The following is a 21,057-nucleotide window of genomic DNA, read 5'->3' as shown; positions in this document are numbered from 1 at the left end:
AATTTAATGAGCTGCCCATCCAACCTTAAGGTTGGCGGCAGGCGAAGAGCCCAGGCGGCCTTCACATTTATCATGAAACCTCATCCACGGGCAGGATGAGATTTCATGAACTGTTTTAATACCTAATAAAAATGTATATTCTTTGACATATCCCAGCTCATGTGATAGTGTCACATGAGGAGACATGTTTTAAATGTTTAAAAATCCTTTCCTTTAAAGTTTAAGACTGAAACAAGTCTCCCTGAGGCACCTCCTTACCTCAGGGAGATCTCTGTACTCTTTCTCACACATGCGCAAAAGAGTGCAGGGAACCACTCAGGGAAAACCCCCCCCGCCCACACAGGGAGCGCACAGCGCTTCCGGGCACGCGTCACAATGGGCGGGCCTTAATTGGCCCACCCACGTAAAATGGCAGCACGGCCCCGATTGGGGGCGCCGATTGGGTTTGTGCCCATCCCTGCATAACCCCCACCCCCGACAGGGGGAAATTTCTGGCCTTAGTGCCTCTAACGAGATGATACAACTGAAAACCTGTATGTAAATAAGCGCTGCTTTACTCTTGTGCCTCAATCGGTTAGCAAGTGGTACATTAATGGCAGGATTGAGGCCTGTGCAATGCGAGGTTGTGAGTTCGAGCCAAACCTAGAAGAACTTCTGTTGTGCAGCTCATGTTGTGAAACACATGGGTTTTCAACTGGCTGTGGACTGGGACATGATGCAATCTCCAGCAATAAAATCATTTCATTGGAAGGGACCAATTTCTATAGATTGAGAACGGATCTGTCCCAGTTAAATATCTCATGTATCTACATAAATGCTGCAAGTACTCAGCAGATGAAGCAGCTCCTGTGGAGAGAGAAGCAAAGGCGATGATCCTTCTGATACCTCTGATCCTGCACTGTGTTTTTCATCTCTGTATTGACTCGTTAGCTCGTTTCATGTTCAATTTGTTGCCAATTTCTTGGATTGATAAAAGTTTCAGCGACAATTACTAAAATCGAAACCATCCGATGTTTATAGAAGATGTTATGAATTGGTTAACCATTCAGGATAGAGATTTAAAGTCTGTGGTTAAGCTCAATCTTATAAAACTGTTCATTTATACCTGAGATCACCTCACAACTTACTTATTGCCCTTTAAAATGTATCAAAATATGAAGCAGGCAATAGAATTCTCGAAGTACATTAGGCGGTGTGGGCGGGAGGGGGTCATCATGTAGTTTCCCAGCTAGTGGTCTCCAGGTTAATTTAGTCTGTGACTCTCTTTGATTTCTCTCCCTGCCTTTACACTGGAGTTTTTAAAAGAAAGTCTGAAATGTAATAATGCTTTGAGACACCCGGTGGTTGTGAGCAATGACAATACAGCCAATAAAGTGCTGTTGAGTTGCAGTCACCATTGCACTCAGGAAGCTCCTACAAACAACACATGACCTTTACCAGGTAACCTGTTTTTGTGACACTGGTTGATGAACATTCCCCTGCTCTTCCAGAAAACAGCGTCAGTCCGAACTCTCATTAACACACACAACATAAAGGGCGGGAGCTTCAAGAAAGCAAAAAAAAAAAAACCTTTCCCACCTGGTTCCCTTTGAATGAATAGCACCGCAATGAAATGGCATCCCCATTGCCTGTCGCTCAATCAATGGCCAGCCAGTGTGAAACACGCAATGAGAACCTCAGCGCTGCCAGGGTGGGAGCGGGAGGAGTGTGAGCACTGAAGCCTGGGCATGTGCGAGGGAGTGCACACTAAACCCCCCTGAAGGCAGGGAGCTGCCTCACTGAGCTGAAGATTTGTAGAAAAAGAAATAAAAATTTTTAAAATGAGAGAAACATGTCCCCACATATGACTCAGTCACATGAACAGGGGCATATTAAAAATTACGTCTAAAAATTTTTACTCTTCTTTTAAATTACTGTTGGAAAACTCATCCTGCCCGTGGATGAAGTTTCATAAGAAATTAAAAGGCCGAGTGGCTGATTCACCCACCCACCGTAAGGTTGCTCGGGCAGCGAAAAATTGCTTTTATTTAGTTGATTAAGGGCCTCTTAATTGTCGGCGGGTGCACTGCCAACTCTCGTGTACACCCACTGACTGAAGTATCGCTCAAGTGTGCGATGACATCGGGACGCTTGCCTGACATCATCGCGCACTATTTTATGCCCGACCGGGTCAGGCGTGCACCCACCCACAGGATGTAAAATCCTGCCCCTAATTCTGTAAATGAAAGGCAACATTTCTGAATGGAAAATAATTAAAAATCTCAAAGTTATCACTTGTTAAGAGACTGATTTGTGTGAATGGCAAGTTAGTCCATATTGCTCCCATATTTCACTTAATCATAATTTGGTCCTACTAAGTTGGAGAAAGCCAAATTGGAGCACATTCCTTGTGCTTTTTAAATGGTGAAACGCTTGTAGGAATATTCAAAAGCAAAAAGAATTACAACAAAATATACAATATCATTTAATGTAAAATTCCAAAAATAATTTTGCCTGGAAAATAATGTTTTGAAACAAAGGATGTAAAGTAGCCATTCCACTTCACAGCCTACACCACTGCAACACAGAGACTGGAATCTGAGTCCACAATCCCTAACTCTACTCTTCCCAAAAAAAAATGAAAAGGACCACAAATATTCTATCACTAATATGACTGAAGCACTGGAAAAACTGGAAAACAAAATCCCCCTTCAGTTTTTTTTTTGCTCTACTCTTCTGAACTCCAGATGTTATTGGGTAGCCCTTGTACCATTCTGATGCACTGAAAACATTGCTTCTTCCTTCTATGTTTAATGCTTTTCCAATCAGCCCTGTTTCCATTCTGCATCTTATCATGTTACTTATCTATACTGGCCCAACCTTTAGCTAACAATGCTCTGAGAATAGCATTGTCCAGGAAAATTCATGAAAAATTTTAAAGTTATAACTTCCTTTGCCATCAGCAAGTTGTGTCTACCACTCACAAGTTGCCTGCTTTTAGCATGCCTGCTATGTGTTTAGAAATTCCTTTGGCAGCTTGCTTTAGCTGGCACATAAGAGCTCATTGTTTAATACTGTTATAAATTCACAGTATGCAGATCGTTAAATGCTTTGGGTTTCTGCTGAAGATCTGTTTGGATGAATTGAAATGTATATTTTAGAAGAATGAAACTCAGTTTAAGATTATGCAATCTTACAGACATCTGTGAATGTTTTTAAAAGGGAAGAGTTGAATTTTTTTTGGAGCACTGATTGACCTTTTCATTTGTACTGCTGGAGGCTGTAGTCTGCAGATCCCTCTTTAGAGTGAGCTCCCTGGACTATAACAACTTTTGAAAGATTTAATTGGCTGATCAGCGAGCGTCACCCAAGGGAGGAAAGCCTGTATATAATCTACATGGTTCGGCAGTGAGCAGCAGGAGAAGCTCAAGTGTAGAGAGACTTTACTTTGCTGAAAAGGAACAAAGCAAAAGAGCTGCCAAAATGTGCAAAGGGCTAGCTGCCTTACCAGCAACATGCCTCGAAAGGTGAGCAAATGAACACTGGCTTAAGCTAATGACCAAGTATTAAGTTTGTTCATGTGCTTCAAATTTTTAATTAATGTGAATGATAGGCTATCGTTTTTGAGGTGTCTTTATTAACATTTAAAGCTGGCTTCCATCAACTAGAATCTGGAATTATTATTCAGACCAATATTCAAAACATAACTTTTATTGTAAGCCTGTTATCACCTGATTTAAGTACCTGTAACTAAGACAAGTAATAGATTGTAACTGGTGACCTGTTATCTTTCAGATTCTAGCACTTTTACTGCCTCAGCATTTTTATACAAAATTCCAGGACTCAGGAAATAGTTCATTGTTAAGTGTACAAATTCAGTGGATTTGTGGCAAGATGTTGCATTTGATCCAATCACTTACCCTATCTGGAACACAGTACAAGCGAATCGATCGATTGGGGAATAGCTTGTTTTAAGTTTATGTGATAGAAAGTACTGATCAATGAACTGTGGATCCAACTAAGTGGTGTTTAATTAGTCATTATTGATAAAATGCAACTCATATCTTCAATAAGTATAAACTTGTTTCTTTTATCAAGAGTATAATTAAATGGTTGTTTACATCAGGTAAATGTTAGCAAAGCGAAGAGGATCCATTGACAACTAAGTATTAATTTAGCAGAGCTGGATCTGAAAAAGAGTGTTGCGCTTTTCAGTCCAGAAGCAAGTAAACAAATCTGATGAATGCAATACTCCGTATGTTATGCATGACATTTTCTATTTATAGTGTACCATTGCTCACATAATCCATCTTATATGTAAAAAAAATCAACTACTTTTTCTTCAGAAAACGTTGATTAGATTACAGTCAAACACTTTCTCTCTTTCACTCCGAATTCCAATTGAATGTAGCAATACATACCACACTGTAACTGTCGTGTCACTACTTTAATTTTTACTGTAGATTTTTAACAAAAATATAATGATATTAAGTTCCACACAGGGACTTTCAAAGAAAAAAATCAAACAATAGCTTGCAAGCTGAGGCAGCAGAAGATATAGTTCATACTGATAAAAAGGATTTGGAGGAAAATAGTATCTCATGTTTTCTGTCTCACTCTGTATAATGTTTTATTACTGAACTGTAATTCAGGGTAGCAGACCAATCAATCAGACATGTGTTCAGCTAACAAGAGGGATAATTAACTTTTAATGATAATGTAACATGTATGATATCAGATTGTCAATGACATGAAAAACCAGGTGACATGTATAACTGATGTCTGAACTGAAACCTTTCATTTTATACTATCTCCCAAAGTTAAAACTACTCCCTCCACCTTTTGTTAATTGAGTTGGGTGTCAATTGTGTTGAAGGGGTGGATATTAAATATTGTAAAGAATGAGAAGTGATGCTACTGAAAAGTCTAAGATTTCAAGGGGGCCTGGCAGGTTAGATGCTGAGAGGTTGTTTCTCCTGGTTAGAGAGTCTAAAACTAGGGGGCATATTTTCAGGATAAGAGATCGATAATTTAAAACTGAAATCGGGAGGAATTTCTTCACTCAAAGGTCTGTGAATCTTTGATTCCTCTCCATTCCTGAGGGTTTTGGATGCTTAATTATTGAATATATTCAAGGCTGACATGATAGATTTTTGGATTCTAGGGGAAATCAATGGACTTGGGGGTTGGGTGGGAAATTGGAATTGAGTTCAAAGATCAGCCATGATCCTATTGAATGGGGCAGCAGTCATGAGGAGCTATATATCCTAATCCTGCTGCAATGTCTTATGCTATTCTACTGGATGAGATAAAAGTAGAAAAAAGAAGAGGTACTGGAAGGGTTAGCAGTACTTAACGTGGATAAGTCACCCAACCTGTATAGGATGCAATCTAGGTTGCATCCTAGATTGGGAAGTAAGGGTAGAAATTGCAGAGGTGATAGCCATAATTTTCCAATCCTCCTTAAAGGCAGGAGTAGTACCAGGGAACTGGAGGATTGCTAATGTTACACCCTTATTCAAAAAAGGAAAAAAGCAGATAAATCCAGCAATTACAGATGAGTCAGTTTAATATTGGTGATGGAATAGCTTTTACAAACAATAGTTGGTGACAAAATTAACAAATATGGGTTAATCAAGGGAACTATCACGGATTTGTTAAGGGCAAATCATATTTGACTAATTTGAGTTTTTTTGATGAGGTAACAGAGGGTGGGGGATGAGGGCAGTACAATTGATGTTGTGTATATGGACTTTCAAAAGACATTTGATAAGGTCCACATATAACAGGTTTGCTAGCAAAGTTGAAGACCAGGGAATAAAAGACGTAGAAGCAGCATTGGTACAAAATTGCTACTGGATGGCAAACAATATTGTGATGAATGACTGTTTGTTGGACTGTTGCGAAGTATACAGTGGTGTTCCCCAGGATTCAGCACTAAGATCACTGATGTCTTTAATATGCAATAATGGCTTGGACTTGAGCAACAGGGCACAACTTCAAAATTTGCAGATGACATGAAACTTGGAAGTAAATAGAAAGGAATATAGTGATAGGCTTCAAGAAAGCATAGACAAGCTGCAGGAATGGGTGGACTCATGGCAGATGAAATTCAATGCAGAGAAGTGTGAGATGATACATTTTAGTAAAAAGCATGAGGAGAGGCAATACAAAATAACTGGTCCAATTTTTAAGGGGTTGTAAGAACAGAGACCTGGGGGTTCTTGTGCACAAATCAGATTATTAAAACAGTTAATAAAGCATATCGGATTCTGGGCTTTATAAATAGAAGCAGAGTACAAGAGCTGGGAAATTATACTAAACTTATATAAAACACGAGTCGAGTCCCAGCCTGAGTATTGTGCCCAATACTGGCCACCATACTTTCATAAGGGCATGAGGACATTGGAGAGTGTACAAAAGAGATTGACTATAATGGTCAAGGGTAAGGGTTTACAGTTACATGGATGACTAGAGAAGCTGGAATTGTTCTCCTTACAGCAGAGAAGGCCAATAGGAGATTCAATCAAAATTATGATAAGTTAAAATAGTGTTAATAAATCAAAACTGTTTCCAATAACTGAAGGGCCCTTAATTTAAGGGCACATTTAAGGCAATTGGCAGAAAAACTAGAGACAACAGGAGGACAAGTTTTCTTTATGCAACAAGTTAAGGTTAAAATTTGGAATGCGCTGCCTGACAGGTGGATACAGACTCAGTGGTAGCAAGGAATTATATGAATACTTGAAGAAAAATTGCAGGAGTATTGAGAAAGAGCTAGGAACATGACAAACTGAATTGCTCCTCGATTGAGCTGGTGCAAATTTGATGAGCCAACTGGCCTCCTTCTGTGCTGTACAATTCTATTCTATGATTCTAAAAACTAATATTCAATATTCTATCCTTCACCACTTGGTTATCCAAGTTTTGGCACTTCTGGTGGCTTTTCACAAATACATTAAATCCTAATATTTCCCCAATTTTTTTACCATGACCTGTATACTGACAACATCCCTCTATTTAATTATCGCAGAGAGCAACTTAACTAGCTTTCGAAGTATACCATTGGCATGAGCCTAACTAATAATAATTGGCATTGGCTCTACAATGACTATATAGGATACAGTTGAAACATTAATGCGCTTTTCAGTTTGGAGAATTTAATCTTGTGTAGTTATATTTCCTGGATATCACTTAGCAACTTTTTTCAGCACACCTTATGAAATAAAATTAAAGATATTATTGATTTTAATCAAGGTATTAATTACTCGAGCAAAATTCAGCATCAAATAAAAAATCAGTACAGTTGCATTTCTCCAGTGTTCAAAGTGACTTAAGAGTCAAATGCGACTGAGTTGAGCAGATACTTAATTAAAACATTTTCTTTGGCTTTGATAGAAAATAGCATTTTTTTTTTTTAAAATAACATTTTAAATCATTTTTTCTAAATACTTTGTAATGTAACTCAAAGAACAACAGAAAACACCAGCAATTTAACTCAATTCCCTAGACATAGGTGTAATCCAATGAGCCACTATTTTTCCGAAAGATACTGAGATAAGAAGGATTGTCCTGAAATCCCCTGGCATTCCTGATAGCAGATGTATAATCACCCTGGAAAGTTGAGCACGCAATGGGAAAACAAAATAATAACTATTAAAAACAATGAGTGATTTGATCATATTGCAGATGGCTCCAGCATTTAAACGCCAAATGGTTATACCTCTCATTGTAACAGGCTTCAGTTTATTTTCCAATTAGATAATTTGTGCATTGACATTCCAGACTAAATTGGCCTATTTACTTCTGCAGGTTTATTCTAATTATGCTGTGCTTATGTTCAGTGAGGAAAGGTCAATGTTAAAACTTTCTACAAATTACTATATATTGCACTTATAGTACACTACCTGATATTGTCATGGTAAGATCACTTTAAAAAATGTCAGCTGTTTTGCTTGTTTAAAAAGCTTTAGTTTGATGCAACACAGCACTGCTCATCCTTTGTAATGTGCTGGGATGTAAAAATTGATCACTTACTGTTTAGCTGTCAACTATATTTTCAATGCTTTAACATTCTTCTAATATATTCATTCTAAAGCAAAAATGTTAACCATCATCTTCCGATTCTTCTAAACAAATTCCAGTTTTGTTCCTGATTCGGCAAATAACGCTGTATGATCATCTTGATTATGCTGCCATTTGCCATACAGGAGTGTGAGTCCCTGAAATTGTCATTGTTGCAACAGAGCATACAATTGCCCTAATGAGACCCTCCCGGATTCATGTTAGATGTACGATACTCCGTACGTGTGGCAGCACTGTTAGAAAATGTAATTGTCTGACATAAAGGAGATATGAAACAGCCAGATGACCAAGTCTCCCTTTTACCAGAGTTTAACACCAAAAAAGCCCAATTGGAATTGAGCATTTCTTGATCATTCATTCGTGACACCTCAATCTAACCTGACTGCACTGCAGGGTTAGGATCAGTGGTCCTTTCAGAAAATAAAGAGTGCTAAAATTTGATATATATCTTTCATTCCCTGCTATGTCTAACATGCACAGGTAATGCCATTTTCCTAAATCCATCAATTGGGATTACAGCAATTGGTGGCAAAGTATCTGTGGCAATACCCAGATTTCCTTTCTACCCCATTGATGTTTCGGTGTTCACAGAGATATAAGGACAATTGGATCCAAACCCTCAGTGATTGATGGTCAATGCATTCATGGACCACTATTATCCATGACACCCCATTTTTATTTCCACTGTTGGGGTTGTGAAGAAGTGGTTGATCCATTACTGCCCTAGGTCCTTTCCCTTGATTCCTTTAGTGCCCAAAAATATATCACTGTCAGCATTGAATATATTCAATGATTGAACATCCACATATTTTCAAATTTGCTATCCTTCTTAGGTAGAGATATCCAAATATTCACAACCTTCTGAGTGAAGAAATATCTTCTAATTTAAATCGCCAATTCCTTATCGTGAGTCAATGACCTCTAGCTCTGGACTCTCCAGATTGCATCCTCCTAGCAACTGTCAAGCCCCTTAACAATTTTGCATGTTTCAAAGAGATCACCTGTTTCTTCTAAACTCCAAGGGATATAGGCTCCTTCTACTCAGTCTCTCCTCATTGGACAGCCCTCTCAACCCAGGAATCAATTAAGTGAACGTTTGTTGCAGTCCCTTTAGGCAAATATATCCTTCCTTCCATTATGACCCTACATAACGGTAGTAAGGCTTCTTTAATCTTATAACCTAATCCCTCTGCAATAAAGGCAAAAGTAACATCTGCTTTCCTACTTGCTTGCTGTACCTGCATGTTAACCTACTGTTGCTATACAGCATGCAGTTGCCCTAATGAGACCCTCGCAGGTTCACGTTAGATGTACAATACTCATAACACATGACAGCACTGTTAGAAAATGTAACTATCTGACATAAAGGAGATATGAAGCAGCCAGGTGACCAAGTCTCTCTTTTACCAGAGTTCAACACTAAAGAAGTCTAACTGGAATCGAGCATTTCTTGATCATTCATGACACCTCAATCTAACCTGACCCCACTGTACAAAGACAGTCAGATCTCTCTGAATACCTACATTTTCCATTCTTCCTTGTTTTTAAAATATATATAACCTGCTTTTCCATTTAACCTATCAAGAAATGGATGACTTCACATTTTCTCATGTTATACACCATCTGCCACACTCTTGCCCACTCACTCAATCTGTCCCTATCCCTTTGCACCCTCTGTACATTCCACCTTCTCAGCAAATTTAGATACATTACACTTGGTCCGTTCATCGAAGCCATCAATATTGATTATAAATAGCTGAGGCCCAAGCACTGATGCTTGCTCACTACAGCCTTCCAATTTGAAAATGAGCTGCTTTTCCTTACCCACCAAACAGGACTGGAAAACCTTAGCCTCTGCTTCTGTCAGTTAACCAGTTCCCAACCCTTGCAATTATATTACCCTAATTCCATGAGCTCTAATTTTGCGTAATAACCTCTTGTGTGAACCTTATCAAATACTATTTGAAAATCCAAATACACTATTTTCACTGGTTTCCTCTAGTTACCCAGCTAGTTATAACCTCAAAAAGCTCTCATAGATTTGTCAACACAATTTCCTGTTCACGTTGATTCTGCCCAATCATGTTATGGTTTTCTAAATAGTCTCTTACCACACTCATAACAATATGTTAAAGCATTTTTCCTACTGATGATGGCAGGCCAACTGACCCCTCCTTCCCTTCATTCTCTTTCCTTTCTTTCATGAAGAGCAGAGTTATGTTTCCTATCCTCCAATCGATGGGGATGGTCCTGGAATCTAGGAAATCCTGGAAGATCAAAGTCAATGCATCCACTATCTCTGTAGGCACCTCTTTCAAAATCCTAGGATGTAGGTCATCAGATTGAAGAGATCAGTTGGATTTCTTCCTTTTGTTAATCTCCCTAGTACTTTTTCTTTACTAATATTAATTTAATTTCCTGCTTCTCCCTAGATAATTGGCTCCCCACTATTTATGAAATGCTTTTTGTGTCTTTAACAGTGGACAGACACAAAGGCCCAGATTTTTGTGCAGTCGGCTGGGCTGGGAGGCCTTTAAAAGTGGTGGGCAAGACCCAATTCCAGGATTCCTATCTTCAATTCCATTTCTCGCAATTTCGTCACAGGATAAGGATGTGGGTAGTAAGCCCATGTGCAGCACTCCCAATCTTGCTGGTTTCTTTGCAGGGGTGGACATTTCAAACACCTCCCCCCCACCACCCCCCCCACCCCCCCCCCCCCACCCCAGCAACAAGTTTGATGGGGCCAGGTCCATTTTGTTAATAGGCATAGATCACAGCACCTCTGCGGAGTCATGAACCGTGGAGGAGCATTGGTCTCAAGCTGGGAACCAAAACAAAAGCCATTCAACATTCCCTTTGAAAAACATTGCCCCTCTTTCATTGTAATAAAGCTGTCAATCACATGCAGAGCCATTTATAGTATGAATGACAAAAATCTACTTCACACTTCTTAATCTTATGTAAATAAACACACAGGCAATGAAAAAACTCTTCAAAGAAAGATCAGGTTATTCTTCTTCTTCAGTTCCCTGCCCAAAGGCAGGTCCAATGGACAGCCTCACAATCTCTGCCACAGGTAGGGCAAGGAGGCAGATCCCAAGTCTACCCCAGCAGGAATGAGGATTGAACCCTGTGGTATTTGCACCAATCTGGCACACTGGCTGACCAGCCAACTAAGCCAATCAGCCCCCAAGAAGCCTGAGCTGCTGTGGCAACACACTTGTTTATATGCATATTGTGGCCGGGAACTATTGATAGTGATGGTAGAGGCTCCAATTTCTTTCCATCATATGGCTGACCAGGAATCTCTCCCACTCTTACCACCTGTCATTGGCATATGTTGGGATGATTTACAAGTTGATATTCAACCTGTTTGGCCATATTATAAATGTACTTTCCTTGACCATCAAGTCCTGGAGTGGGACTTAAACTTGGAGCTTCTGGTTCAGAGACAGGGATGTTACCCACTGTGCCACAAGACCTCAATCAGGTTATTACAAAGTGATAATATGAACATACAAACATAAAGATGTCAATCAAACAAAGTTAGCATTCCACTGCAGGTTCAGGCAACATTGGCTACAGGGCTGAGCCCATTAGCCGTTCTTGGAACTCAGCTAAGCATTCATAATGAGGTCATCTGGGAAAATAGATGTCTGGTCATCTGTTCAAACTGCTTCTGTTCATACAGTTTTCGGATGGCCTTATTATGAATGCTTAAATGAGCTCCAAGAATGAATAATGGGCTCAGCTCTATGGGCAATGTTGACATAGTATGTTGGAGTACTATCTCTGTTGATTGACATTTTTATTAACTTTGAATAGCCTATTCTATGAAGAGTTTTTTAAGTGCCCATGTGTTTATTTACACAAGGTTAAGAGGTGCAAAGTGGATTAAAGCTTTTTGTCATAGGTACTGTGAGTGGCTGCATGCGATTAATACTTTAAAAGATGAGCAGTTTTTTTCAAAGGAAATTTTCAAAGCCTATTTGCTTTGTCAGTTTCAGGAGCATTTCATACACTTGCAAGTGGCTATTTGGTTCTGTACATAGTGGATTCTGGATAAGTGGGTATGGAGGATGCATGGGGGACCTGGAGGATATGATGGTGAATGGAGGGGCATGGGGGATATGAGGGGGCCTGGAGTGGGCTAGGGAGATATGAGGGAGCATATAGGTGCATGGAGGGTTGAGGGGGTGTGAGGAATGAAGGCTAGATAGCATAATAATCATGATTACAACTGAACCAGTGTCCCAGTAAACAGAGGAGGACCTTCTAGCCTGATGGCCTCACCATCCACCTGCCTCTGCTGTTGCCTTGGACCTGCCTCTAAAGATTATAAGCCTGACTCCTGTCCATGTCTGTCTCCCCACCATGAAAATAGGGAAGACAGGCTCCTCCAGGATGGTGACAGGATCACAGAGTCAGGAAATTCCCTGACTCCTGGTATATGTCTCCATGATGAAAATCCTGTGCAAAGCATTTGTTTAATTTACCTGCCATTTCCTTATCCCCCATTATAATGTCTCCTGTCTCTGCTGGCCATTCTGCAACCATGGGCAGAATTTTGCCCTTGGCGTGCGGGATCACTGGGGGTGGGCAGGGGCGGTCGGGAAGCCGACCACCACCCGCGATCGACAACGCACTGCAATTTCACGCTGGTGGGCCAATTAATGCCGGCCCAGCATGATATACGAGCAGCAGCGCTGAGCACTGCCTGTGCGGGCAGGGGGAGGAGGGCAAACAGCCTGAGCACGCACTTCATGCGTTTGCACAAGAGAGTGCTGAATAATCTCCCTGAGGCACAGAGCTGCCTCAGGGGGATGAAGAATATGTTGAAAAAATTATTAAAGAACAGAGAAATTTAACAAAACATGTCTCCACATGAGCAGGGTCATGTTTTTAATTAAAAATTCGAGTTTTTATTTCATCTGTCTTTGATTTTGGAAACCCCATGCAGCCTGTGGACGAGGTTTCCAAAAAAAATGCAAAGGTTGCTTGGCCTTTTCCGTTAGGTTGAACGGGCAGTGAAAAATTAAGCACAATTGATAACTTAATAGCCTTAATAGGCCTTTTAATTGTCAGCAGGCGTGCTGCCGGCTCCAGCGCTCACCTGCCAACCGAACTATTGCACAACTGCGCATTGACATCGGCACGCTCGGCCGACATCATCGCGCGCCATTTCACGCTCGGTTGGGTTGGGCAACCGCACGCGCCCACCAGCTGAGCTAAAAATCCTGCCCCATGTCTCCATAAATGGCTATTATATCAAACCAATTTATTTCTATCTGTGCAATCATCTATTTTCATGCAAATGACTTGTGCATTTAGATATAGAGTGCCGTTACTTTGAATTTTGTTTTGTTTTCCATGACATTACCTCAGTCACTAATGCCCTATACATTTATTAAGTTCTCTTTCCCTTCCTGACCCATTTGCTTTGATCCAAATAGTTACTCTGCTCTACATAACTGCAACATTTGTCTCACTGATTTTGAATTTACATTTTCCTCAATCCTTCCATAAATATTTAAACAGTTGATATTCTTTTAAATAAATCATATTATTAAACAAATACTTGTGACTAAATCAGAATGAAACATTTTTTAAAATTTCCATTGCTACTGCCATTGTTTTTCCTGTTTACTAAACCTAAAAACTGATCTCTCCTCTACTGAGAGACATTTATTCCCTGGAAAAATGTTTCCTTCGACAGAAAGTTGTTTATTTTTCTAGTTAGGTTTGGGTATATTGGCTATCCCTGGAATAAAGATAATCAGAAACAATAAATAAATATTTATCCATCTAGCTCACACCATCCATGTCCTGAACCTAAATGGATCATATAATTTCTCTCTTGCCTCATTGCTAGACCTGTGACCCTCTAATCCCCAATGTTTAATGAATCAATCCATTACCTTTTTGAATGCGTCACTGCACTCACTAGCAGTTTATTCTATAGAATTGAGTAAAACCATTTTGTCAGGGATTTTCCGGCCCCGTCGTGGTGGGATCCACCACGGGAGATTCGGCAGCCCACCAAAAATCGCACCCTTTGGTTGAGATGGTGGCATCGTCAATTGAAAGGAAAATCTGGTCGGTGCAAAAGGATTGCTAATCTTTCACTGCCCAGTTTTCACTATTGTGTTACGTCAATTTCACTCCCGGACCATTTGCAGAGTTTGGGGGTTCTGAAAGGATAGAACAGAGATATAAGACTTAATGGCTGGAATTTCCTGCTCTCATTGGCGCCGGATGTCATGGCAGGCGTGAGCGGACAATACGGCGAGAAGGCCAAAAATTGGTTTTATACCGTCATGAAACCAGTTTGTGATCATCCGCTCCACCCGTCAATACTTTGGCATCTCACTATAAGCCCTACTTGCCGGAATCATCCTTCCATGCTGGATCATCCAGATAAGTCGATGTGATTACAAGCCAACGTGGTTCACAATTGTACATAAGCAACGTGTACCTGGAGAGCTGTACTTCACTCAGGACTTCAAGGTTTGTTTGCCTACCTTGCTTCGGACAGCACGTGCAGTCATCAGGAAGGGGGAGAAGTGGCCTCAGACAAGGGAAGAAGCTGCAGGGTGAGGGCTGTACTGGATAGGTGGGTATATCAGGGTGTGTGGGGCCACATGTTGATCAGTGCAAGTGGCCTCAAGATGGTGAGACCTGAGGAGGCAGTCTCAAGAGGAGATAAGGCCAGATAGAGATGTGAGGGTGTGAGTGAGAGCGAGTGGTGATGTCCCTTGAGCTGGCAGTGAGTGAGATGCCAGTCAATGTGTGATGGGCTTGAGTGTGTGAGTTTAAAGTGATGAGATGGTGGCCTTACCCTGGCAGCATGGATGAGATCATTCATCCTCTATCTGCCCTGGATGGCCGACCTCTTGTGTGCAGCATTGGCACTGACCACCTCCACCACCACCTCTAAAGCTGGGGTGGTGAGGCTCATGGGCCTCCTGCAGCAAGAAGGGGGGTGGAGAACATCATGGCAGGCCTCCACAGTTTCCAGACAGCACCCCAGGGGCGCGTCACTGAATTGGCAGGCTGCACTCTTCTTGGCTTTTGGAGCCATGTCATCACCGGTGCCCTCCTGGGCCACAAGCATTGAGAAGTTTGCACACAGCTGCAGCTTAAATACGGCACCCTGTGTGAGGAAGCAGTGAGGTAATGGTATGGCGGACAAATCGGAGGCCACCTGCCAGTGAGACGGCATGGTTCCTGTGGCTGTATAATTAATGAGGCGGAATGGGATGATACAGTGCGAAAAGCCACCATTGTGGCTGGCGGGTAAAAAGTCATTTACCCGCCCGCTACAGCATTTAGTGTAAACCTGTAAAAGGCATTTTAGACAGAGAGCAGAAGAAACAGTTTTTTACATCGAGTTAGTGATTGAAGCAGAGACCAGGGAATGGATTTAATGGTCAGCGCGGTCAGGAGTGGGTACGAACGCGATTTGAAAATCATGGTTCTGTAGGTCATCTCTGGATCCTGACATTGCCAGATCGGTCTGAAATTTTCAAAGTGGGAGGGAGCAAGTGGGAACTAACTCGCCCCCAATTAACAAGCCATTACGTTCCTTTTGGAGCTTGTTAACAAGATGGGGAGGTCAGCGATTCCATTTTCAACGAGAGTTTTGGTGAACTAGAAAAGTTGAATACGTGTTCATGCACAGCTGCGAGGTTCTCTATGGGCAAAAGGAAAGTTTATTTTCTGATGTTTAAAATTATTGGGTCCTTGGGTGTCCCACGCTGGATTGTGCACACCACTTCACCTCTGCCAGTTTACACTCCATCTCATACCTTAATGCTGCTGGCCTGCTGAAGATCTGCCTGCTCTTTTCAGCTAGGTAGTGGAAGGCCCCATCGTGGCTGCTGTCTACCTTTGCTACTGGCACGAGGCAGTGAGCTCCTGTTGGAGATGCTTGGCACCACTAATTGGGCGCTGAGCTTGCTTCCTACCCAATTAGGGTACTGGCATTTAAAAATAGCGTCGCGTGAGCAACGCAGTTGAGACACTGCGTCGGGACTCAGAATTCATCTGGGTGTGGGGTTCCCGGCCCCACTTTGAAAATCCAGCCCCATGTCAACATTGAAGAGCAGATTAGAGAGGCGCTTGATGGAAGCAGCATGTGGATATAGAAACAGTGAAGATTCATGAGACTAAGACTATTGCTTGAGTACAGGATAATCTCCAGCACAAACTGGAAGGGTCAGAGACCCTGTTCCCCAGTTGTAATTTCTATGCAATTAACTTCATGTAGAGCTATTTGAAGATAATTTTTTTACAACCAGTGAACAGGAACCGTGAGGTTGAGCATAAAACATCTTGGCAAGCTAGTTATGCACTTAGAAGGATCCAGCTACGCACGCATATTGCTGCTTCCCCGTTACATTTTTCATGCTTTATACTCCAGAGAATCCCTCATGCATTCAGTACATCAAATTTGTACATTATACTTGATAGTCAGGAAGTGTGCTTTCACAGCCGAGAGGTCATTTTGATTATTCAGCCTGTTAAAATGGGCACCTTGAGCAGTTGTACCTTTCTGTTCTTGCTGTAGGGGAGATGGCACAGCAGCAGGTGTACAGGCTGGCAACTGTGACATTTAAAATAAAACTAAACAAGTATAAAGTTTTGCAAACAGAGCTCTTTCTGTAAATATTACTTACTCACTGTAACATTTACCCAGCACTCTTTGTTGATCACAGGTAAATAAAAATAAGCAACAAGTTAAAATCTATTTGGAACACAGGTAAACCACAAGCGCAAACAGAGTCCATTTTGCAGTCTGGCTTGCTTGTGGATTATTATCCTCATTCCCATGAATTAGCAGTCTGCGATCTACTCCTGGTCTGGAATATAAGATTTGATTATCGACTGAGATTTGCCACATTCCTCTTGCACCCAAACCCATGTGATGGGAATTAACTAGTCCTTACAGGTATACATGTGAGCAGTACCATTGTTGTTCCCATCAAGAACAATATGGAATTGTTTATCATGAAGAACAGCAATGCTAGGTGATAAATCATGGGCAGAATCTTCCCGCTCGCCAATGCGTAAAATGACGTGTGGTGACGTCGGGCGTGCGTCCTGATGTCACTGCGCGTCATGCTGATCCTCAGTTCGGTGGGTACGCAGCGGAGTCGGCTGCGTGGCCGCCAAACTGTCAAAGGCCAATTAAGGCCATTTAAAAACTAACATAATTAACTGAGCTGCCCATACAACCTTAAGGTTGGTGGCAGGCGAAGAGCCCAGGCGGCCTTCGCATTTATCATCAAACCTCATCCACGGGTGGGATGAAGTTTCATGAAGGGTTTATAAATTAAATAAATGTTTTAATTAAAGTTCATTGACATTTCCCAGCTCATTGACATGACCACATGGGGGGACATGCCTTAAAATTTTTTTTTTCTTTATTAAAATTTTAGAAAATCAAACTAAACTCCCTGAGGCAGCTTGGTGCCTCAGAGAGATTTCTGCGCTCTTTCCCTCGCATGCGTGAAAGAGCATAGGCCCCAACTCTCCCTCCTCCCCTCGCCCGCACAGGGAGTACTCAGCGCTTCCGGGTGCACGTCACGCTGGGCGGGCCTTAATCGGCCCACCCACGTAAAATGGCGGCACCCAACCAATCGTGGGTGACGATTGGCTGCTCACCCACCTGCGTCTGCTCCTGCCCAACCCCCCGTGACGGGGAGAAGATTCTCCCCTATGTTTTTGTTTCTTTGTTCCTTTCTATTCTGGGGTTCAATCGCCAAATGCTTAATATTTTTCTAAATGCATAAAAAGAAATTAATCCATGATCATCACTTAACCCTAGTATTAATAAGCATTGCAACCTTGGTAATAGTAAATCCGACATTTAGTGGACCTGAAAATAGATGTTCAGTTTTAAATGTGTGATTTTATAAAATCCAAAAACGTGTACATCAGAGCATTTAAAGTTATCATTGTACACACTGACCCATTGCAAGATTAGACTACCTCTGTATTCAGGTGTTACAGGCTCAACTTACATTATGATCCTGCCTGCATAAATATCGCAATGTTGACTTGAATCTGAGAAGCAGAGGGTATTTTTCTTTAATGCCTCAATTCTATTAGTTAGAGACAAACTTTTGTTCTGCAACAGTGTCAAACTGATTATTAGAAAGAAGAAATTTAAAACACAAAATGCTGGAAATCATTCTACAAATCAGGCATCATCTGAGGAGAGAGGAATAGAGTTCTGAGGAAAGATCGTCAACCTGAAACATTAACTCTGTTTCCCTCACAGCAGCTGCTGCCTGACCTGCTGATTTTATTTTAGATTTCCGGAACCTTCAGTAATTTGCTTTTCTTTTGGTATTGGGAGCTGTTGATCACACATTGTTTGACAGTGAGTGATGAACAGCAAGGATGTAAATGGGTTGTGTAACCACAGCTTTGCATTAGCACAGTTCTTAAAAGGCTGTAGTACTGTGTAGTGCCGTATAATTGGAGCATGAACTGTTTGCTGATCACCAAACAAAAACACATTAGACAGACTGCTGCTCCTCCAGGTCTTTGTAATATGCATTTCATTTTGTTGCCCTACTCTGGAATCATTTATCTTTGGTTCATTTGTATCTCACATAGTATTTACAGCGCAGAACCAGGTCATTTAGCCTAATAAATTCATGCTCGTGTTTATGGTCTGTACAAACCTCCTCCCCCCATTCCTCATGTAAGCCCATTAACATATCCCTCTATTCTTTTCTCCCTCACATGTTTACCTAGCTGCCCTTTAAAGACATTGGGTTACATATGTTACATCTAGAGCTTCTGGTACATTTCTCATTAGTTCATTTGCCTTCACATTGTTTATTTGCCAAGAACAGTCATCAGTAACTGTGATGCTAAATGAATTGCAGAATCATTACACAAAATGGCCCTCACATGTGTGTAAGTATTATGATTCTCCGTGCCAAGGAAAATATTACCCTCAGTCAGAAAAATGTAGCTCCAAGTAGATAAAACGTGCAAACAATGTTATTGCCACTAATCATTACAGTGCCATCAATAGTTTGGATTCTTTTTTTCCCTTCTTGCCTGTGATAATGAACATTAATATAATTGTTTAATATCAGGTTTCAACAAAATGCATCATCTTGGGCGGCAGTGTGATATGATGAAAATCTTTCTTCTTGGTCACAATCCCCTTCTTCATCAAGACGTTTACAGTATTTTGCTCCAACCAACTACAAACCCCTTATTCACAGTGTCCATATTCATCCTAAATACAGACGAATGCTAAGCTGATTCCGACGAATAGCTGCAGTTTCATATCTCGTTTTCCTTGTGAGATTAATACCCTAATACTTGATAGAAAATCACTTTTGTAAACGTTATCTACATTGTTTTGTAGGAAAAAAGGCAGCTCAATATCAAAGGCCTGAGTTTGGTTTTAGCTTTTGACATGCACACCACCAGACTAATTTTAAATAAAACTTAAAGAGAAGCAGGCCATTAGGCCCATTCAGACTGTGCTGGTGTTTATGCTCGACGTAAGCCTCCTCCTGCCCCACTTCCTCTACCACTATAGATTCTTATTATTGAAGGAGTATGTGGACTTCTTGTTCCTCCGACCAAAGTGGACTATGGGTGGGATTTTCCGGTCCCGCCCACTGCTGGGATCGTCCAGTCACACCGAAAGTCAATGGACTTTTGGCTGGGCCACCACATCCCCTGTGGTAGGTCCCACCATGGCTGGGCCCAAAAACCCAGCCTATGTCACAATTCTCTGTACTGAAATGTATTTGCTATTTACATGCCCATTCTAATTCTCTTTGCTTCTTGTATTTATTCCTCAGTATTATCTATATCCTCCTAACTTGGTGCCATCTGCAAACTTTGAAATTGTACTTTTGATTCCTGAGTCCAAATAATTTATTGCAAATTGTTAAGAACAGTAATCCATGACCTGCTGCTTAAGGAACCACCACTTCCTATCTTCTGCCAGTCTGTGTAGTGACTTTCAACTCACTCTCAGTTTCCTGTTCTGAAGCCAGATTTTAAGTTTGTGTTTGTAAACAAGGTTTGATTGTAAACAGAAGTAGATATCTAAATTAATTTGAGATGATTCAATTTGCTCATTGTACAAAAGACAAAATTTCCTGGGGACTTAAAGAGTCAGATATAGATCAGAATAGTCTCGGTTTAGACATGCCAGGAGACAGCTGCCCAAACTTCAATCTGTCAACTGTTTAATTTGTTACAGCTGGAAATGTAATACTTTATGTACTAAACAACTAACAACATTTATTTTTGCACATTGTCTTCCAGGGCAAAAGGAATAAAAACCAAATTGGGCATTCTGTTGCAGAAGCCGGAGTTGATCACAGATTACATCATCCCGTACTACGACAAGGCTGAGAAACTGGCCAAGCCCCATAGGTAATACGTGATCATCGAGAAGATTTGCTCTGATTAGAGAAAAGATACTCTAGTATCCATTAAACATGGGAGTACAATTGTTTGATTAATCTATCCTTGTCATCTTGTATTAAACCTCTTTGCATGTTATGGATCCCACCCCCAAGTGATTACTCATTATATTAGTTTCTTGGCGGGCATAGAACCACTTTTAAAAACTACCTTAGTTAAACTCTCCACTAGAGATTTAAAGGCATGACCCCCCTCCCCCATCCCAAGCCCAAGTTTCATACTTGATATTAAACCAACTATTCTACAGTGAACTGGCCTAATAAGACCTTTGCTTTTGATAGACAGCTCATACGTGTTAACAGCGTTATTCACAAGATCAAATAATGTGTTGCTTTGAGTCAAAATCTCAAAGTCTAAATCATCAGATTATCTACATTGCTTTGTGACATGGAGACATTTGGGATGTTCCCACAACACTACTGATGGTATCAAATTTTATCACAGTGTACTATTTGAAGAAGCTTAATTATATAATCAGTCATTTTTCCACAAGATAACCTGGAAGAGTTGGTCTTGGAC

At 41.0% G+C, this 21,057-nt stretch overlaps 1 protein-coding gene across 1 annotated transcript in view; it reads left to right on the top strand.

Annotated features, from left to right (window-relative positions):
• The first annotated feature begins 3,027 nt into the window (after positions 1–3,027).
• Positions 3,028–21,057, top strand: part of LOC144692673 (regulator of G-protein signaling 5-like) — a 52,805-nt gene continuing 34,775 nt past the window's right edge. Inside the window, exons 1-2 of the mRNA XM_078561768.1 lie at positions 3,028–3,506; positions 20,377–20,487. Coding sequence (XP_078417894.1) covers positions 3,463–3,506; positions 20,377–20,487 — 155 coding nt within the window. The 5' untranslated portion in view covers positions 3,028–3,462. The remainder of the gene's footprint in view (positions 3,507–20,376; positions 20,488–21,057) is intronic.

Source organism: Cetorhinus maximus, chromosome 17 (assembly GCF_964194155.1).
Source record: "Cetorhinus maximus chromosome 17, sCetMax3.hap1.1, whole genome shotgun sequence".
Lineage (NCBI taxonomy): Eukaryota > Metazoa > Chordata > Chondrichthyes > Lamniformes > Cetorhinidae > Cetorhinus > Cetorhinus maximus.
Note: the sequence above shows the minus strand (reverse complement) of the source record. Positions and strands in the feature narration are given on the sequence as shown.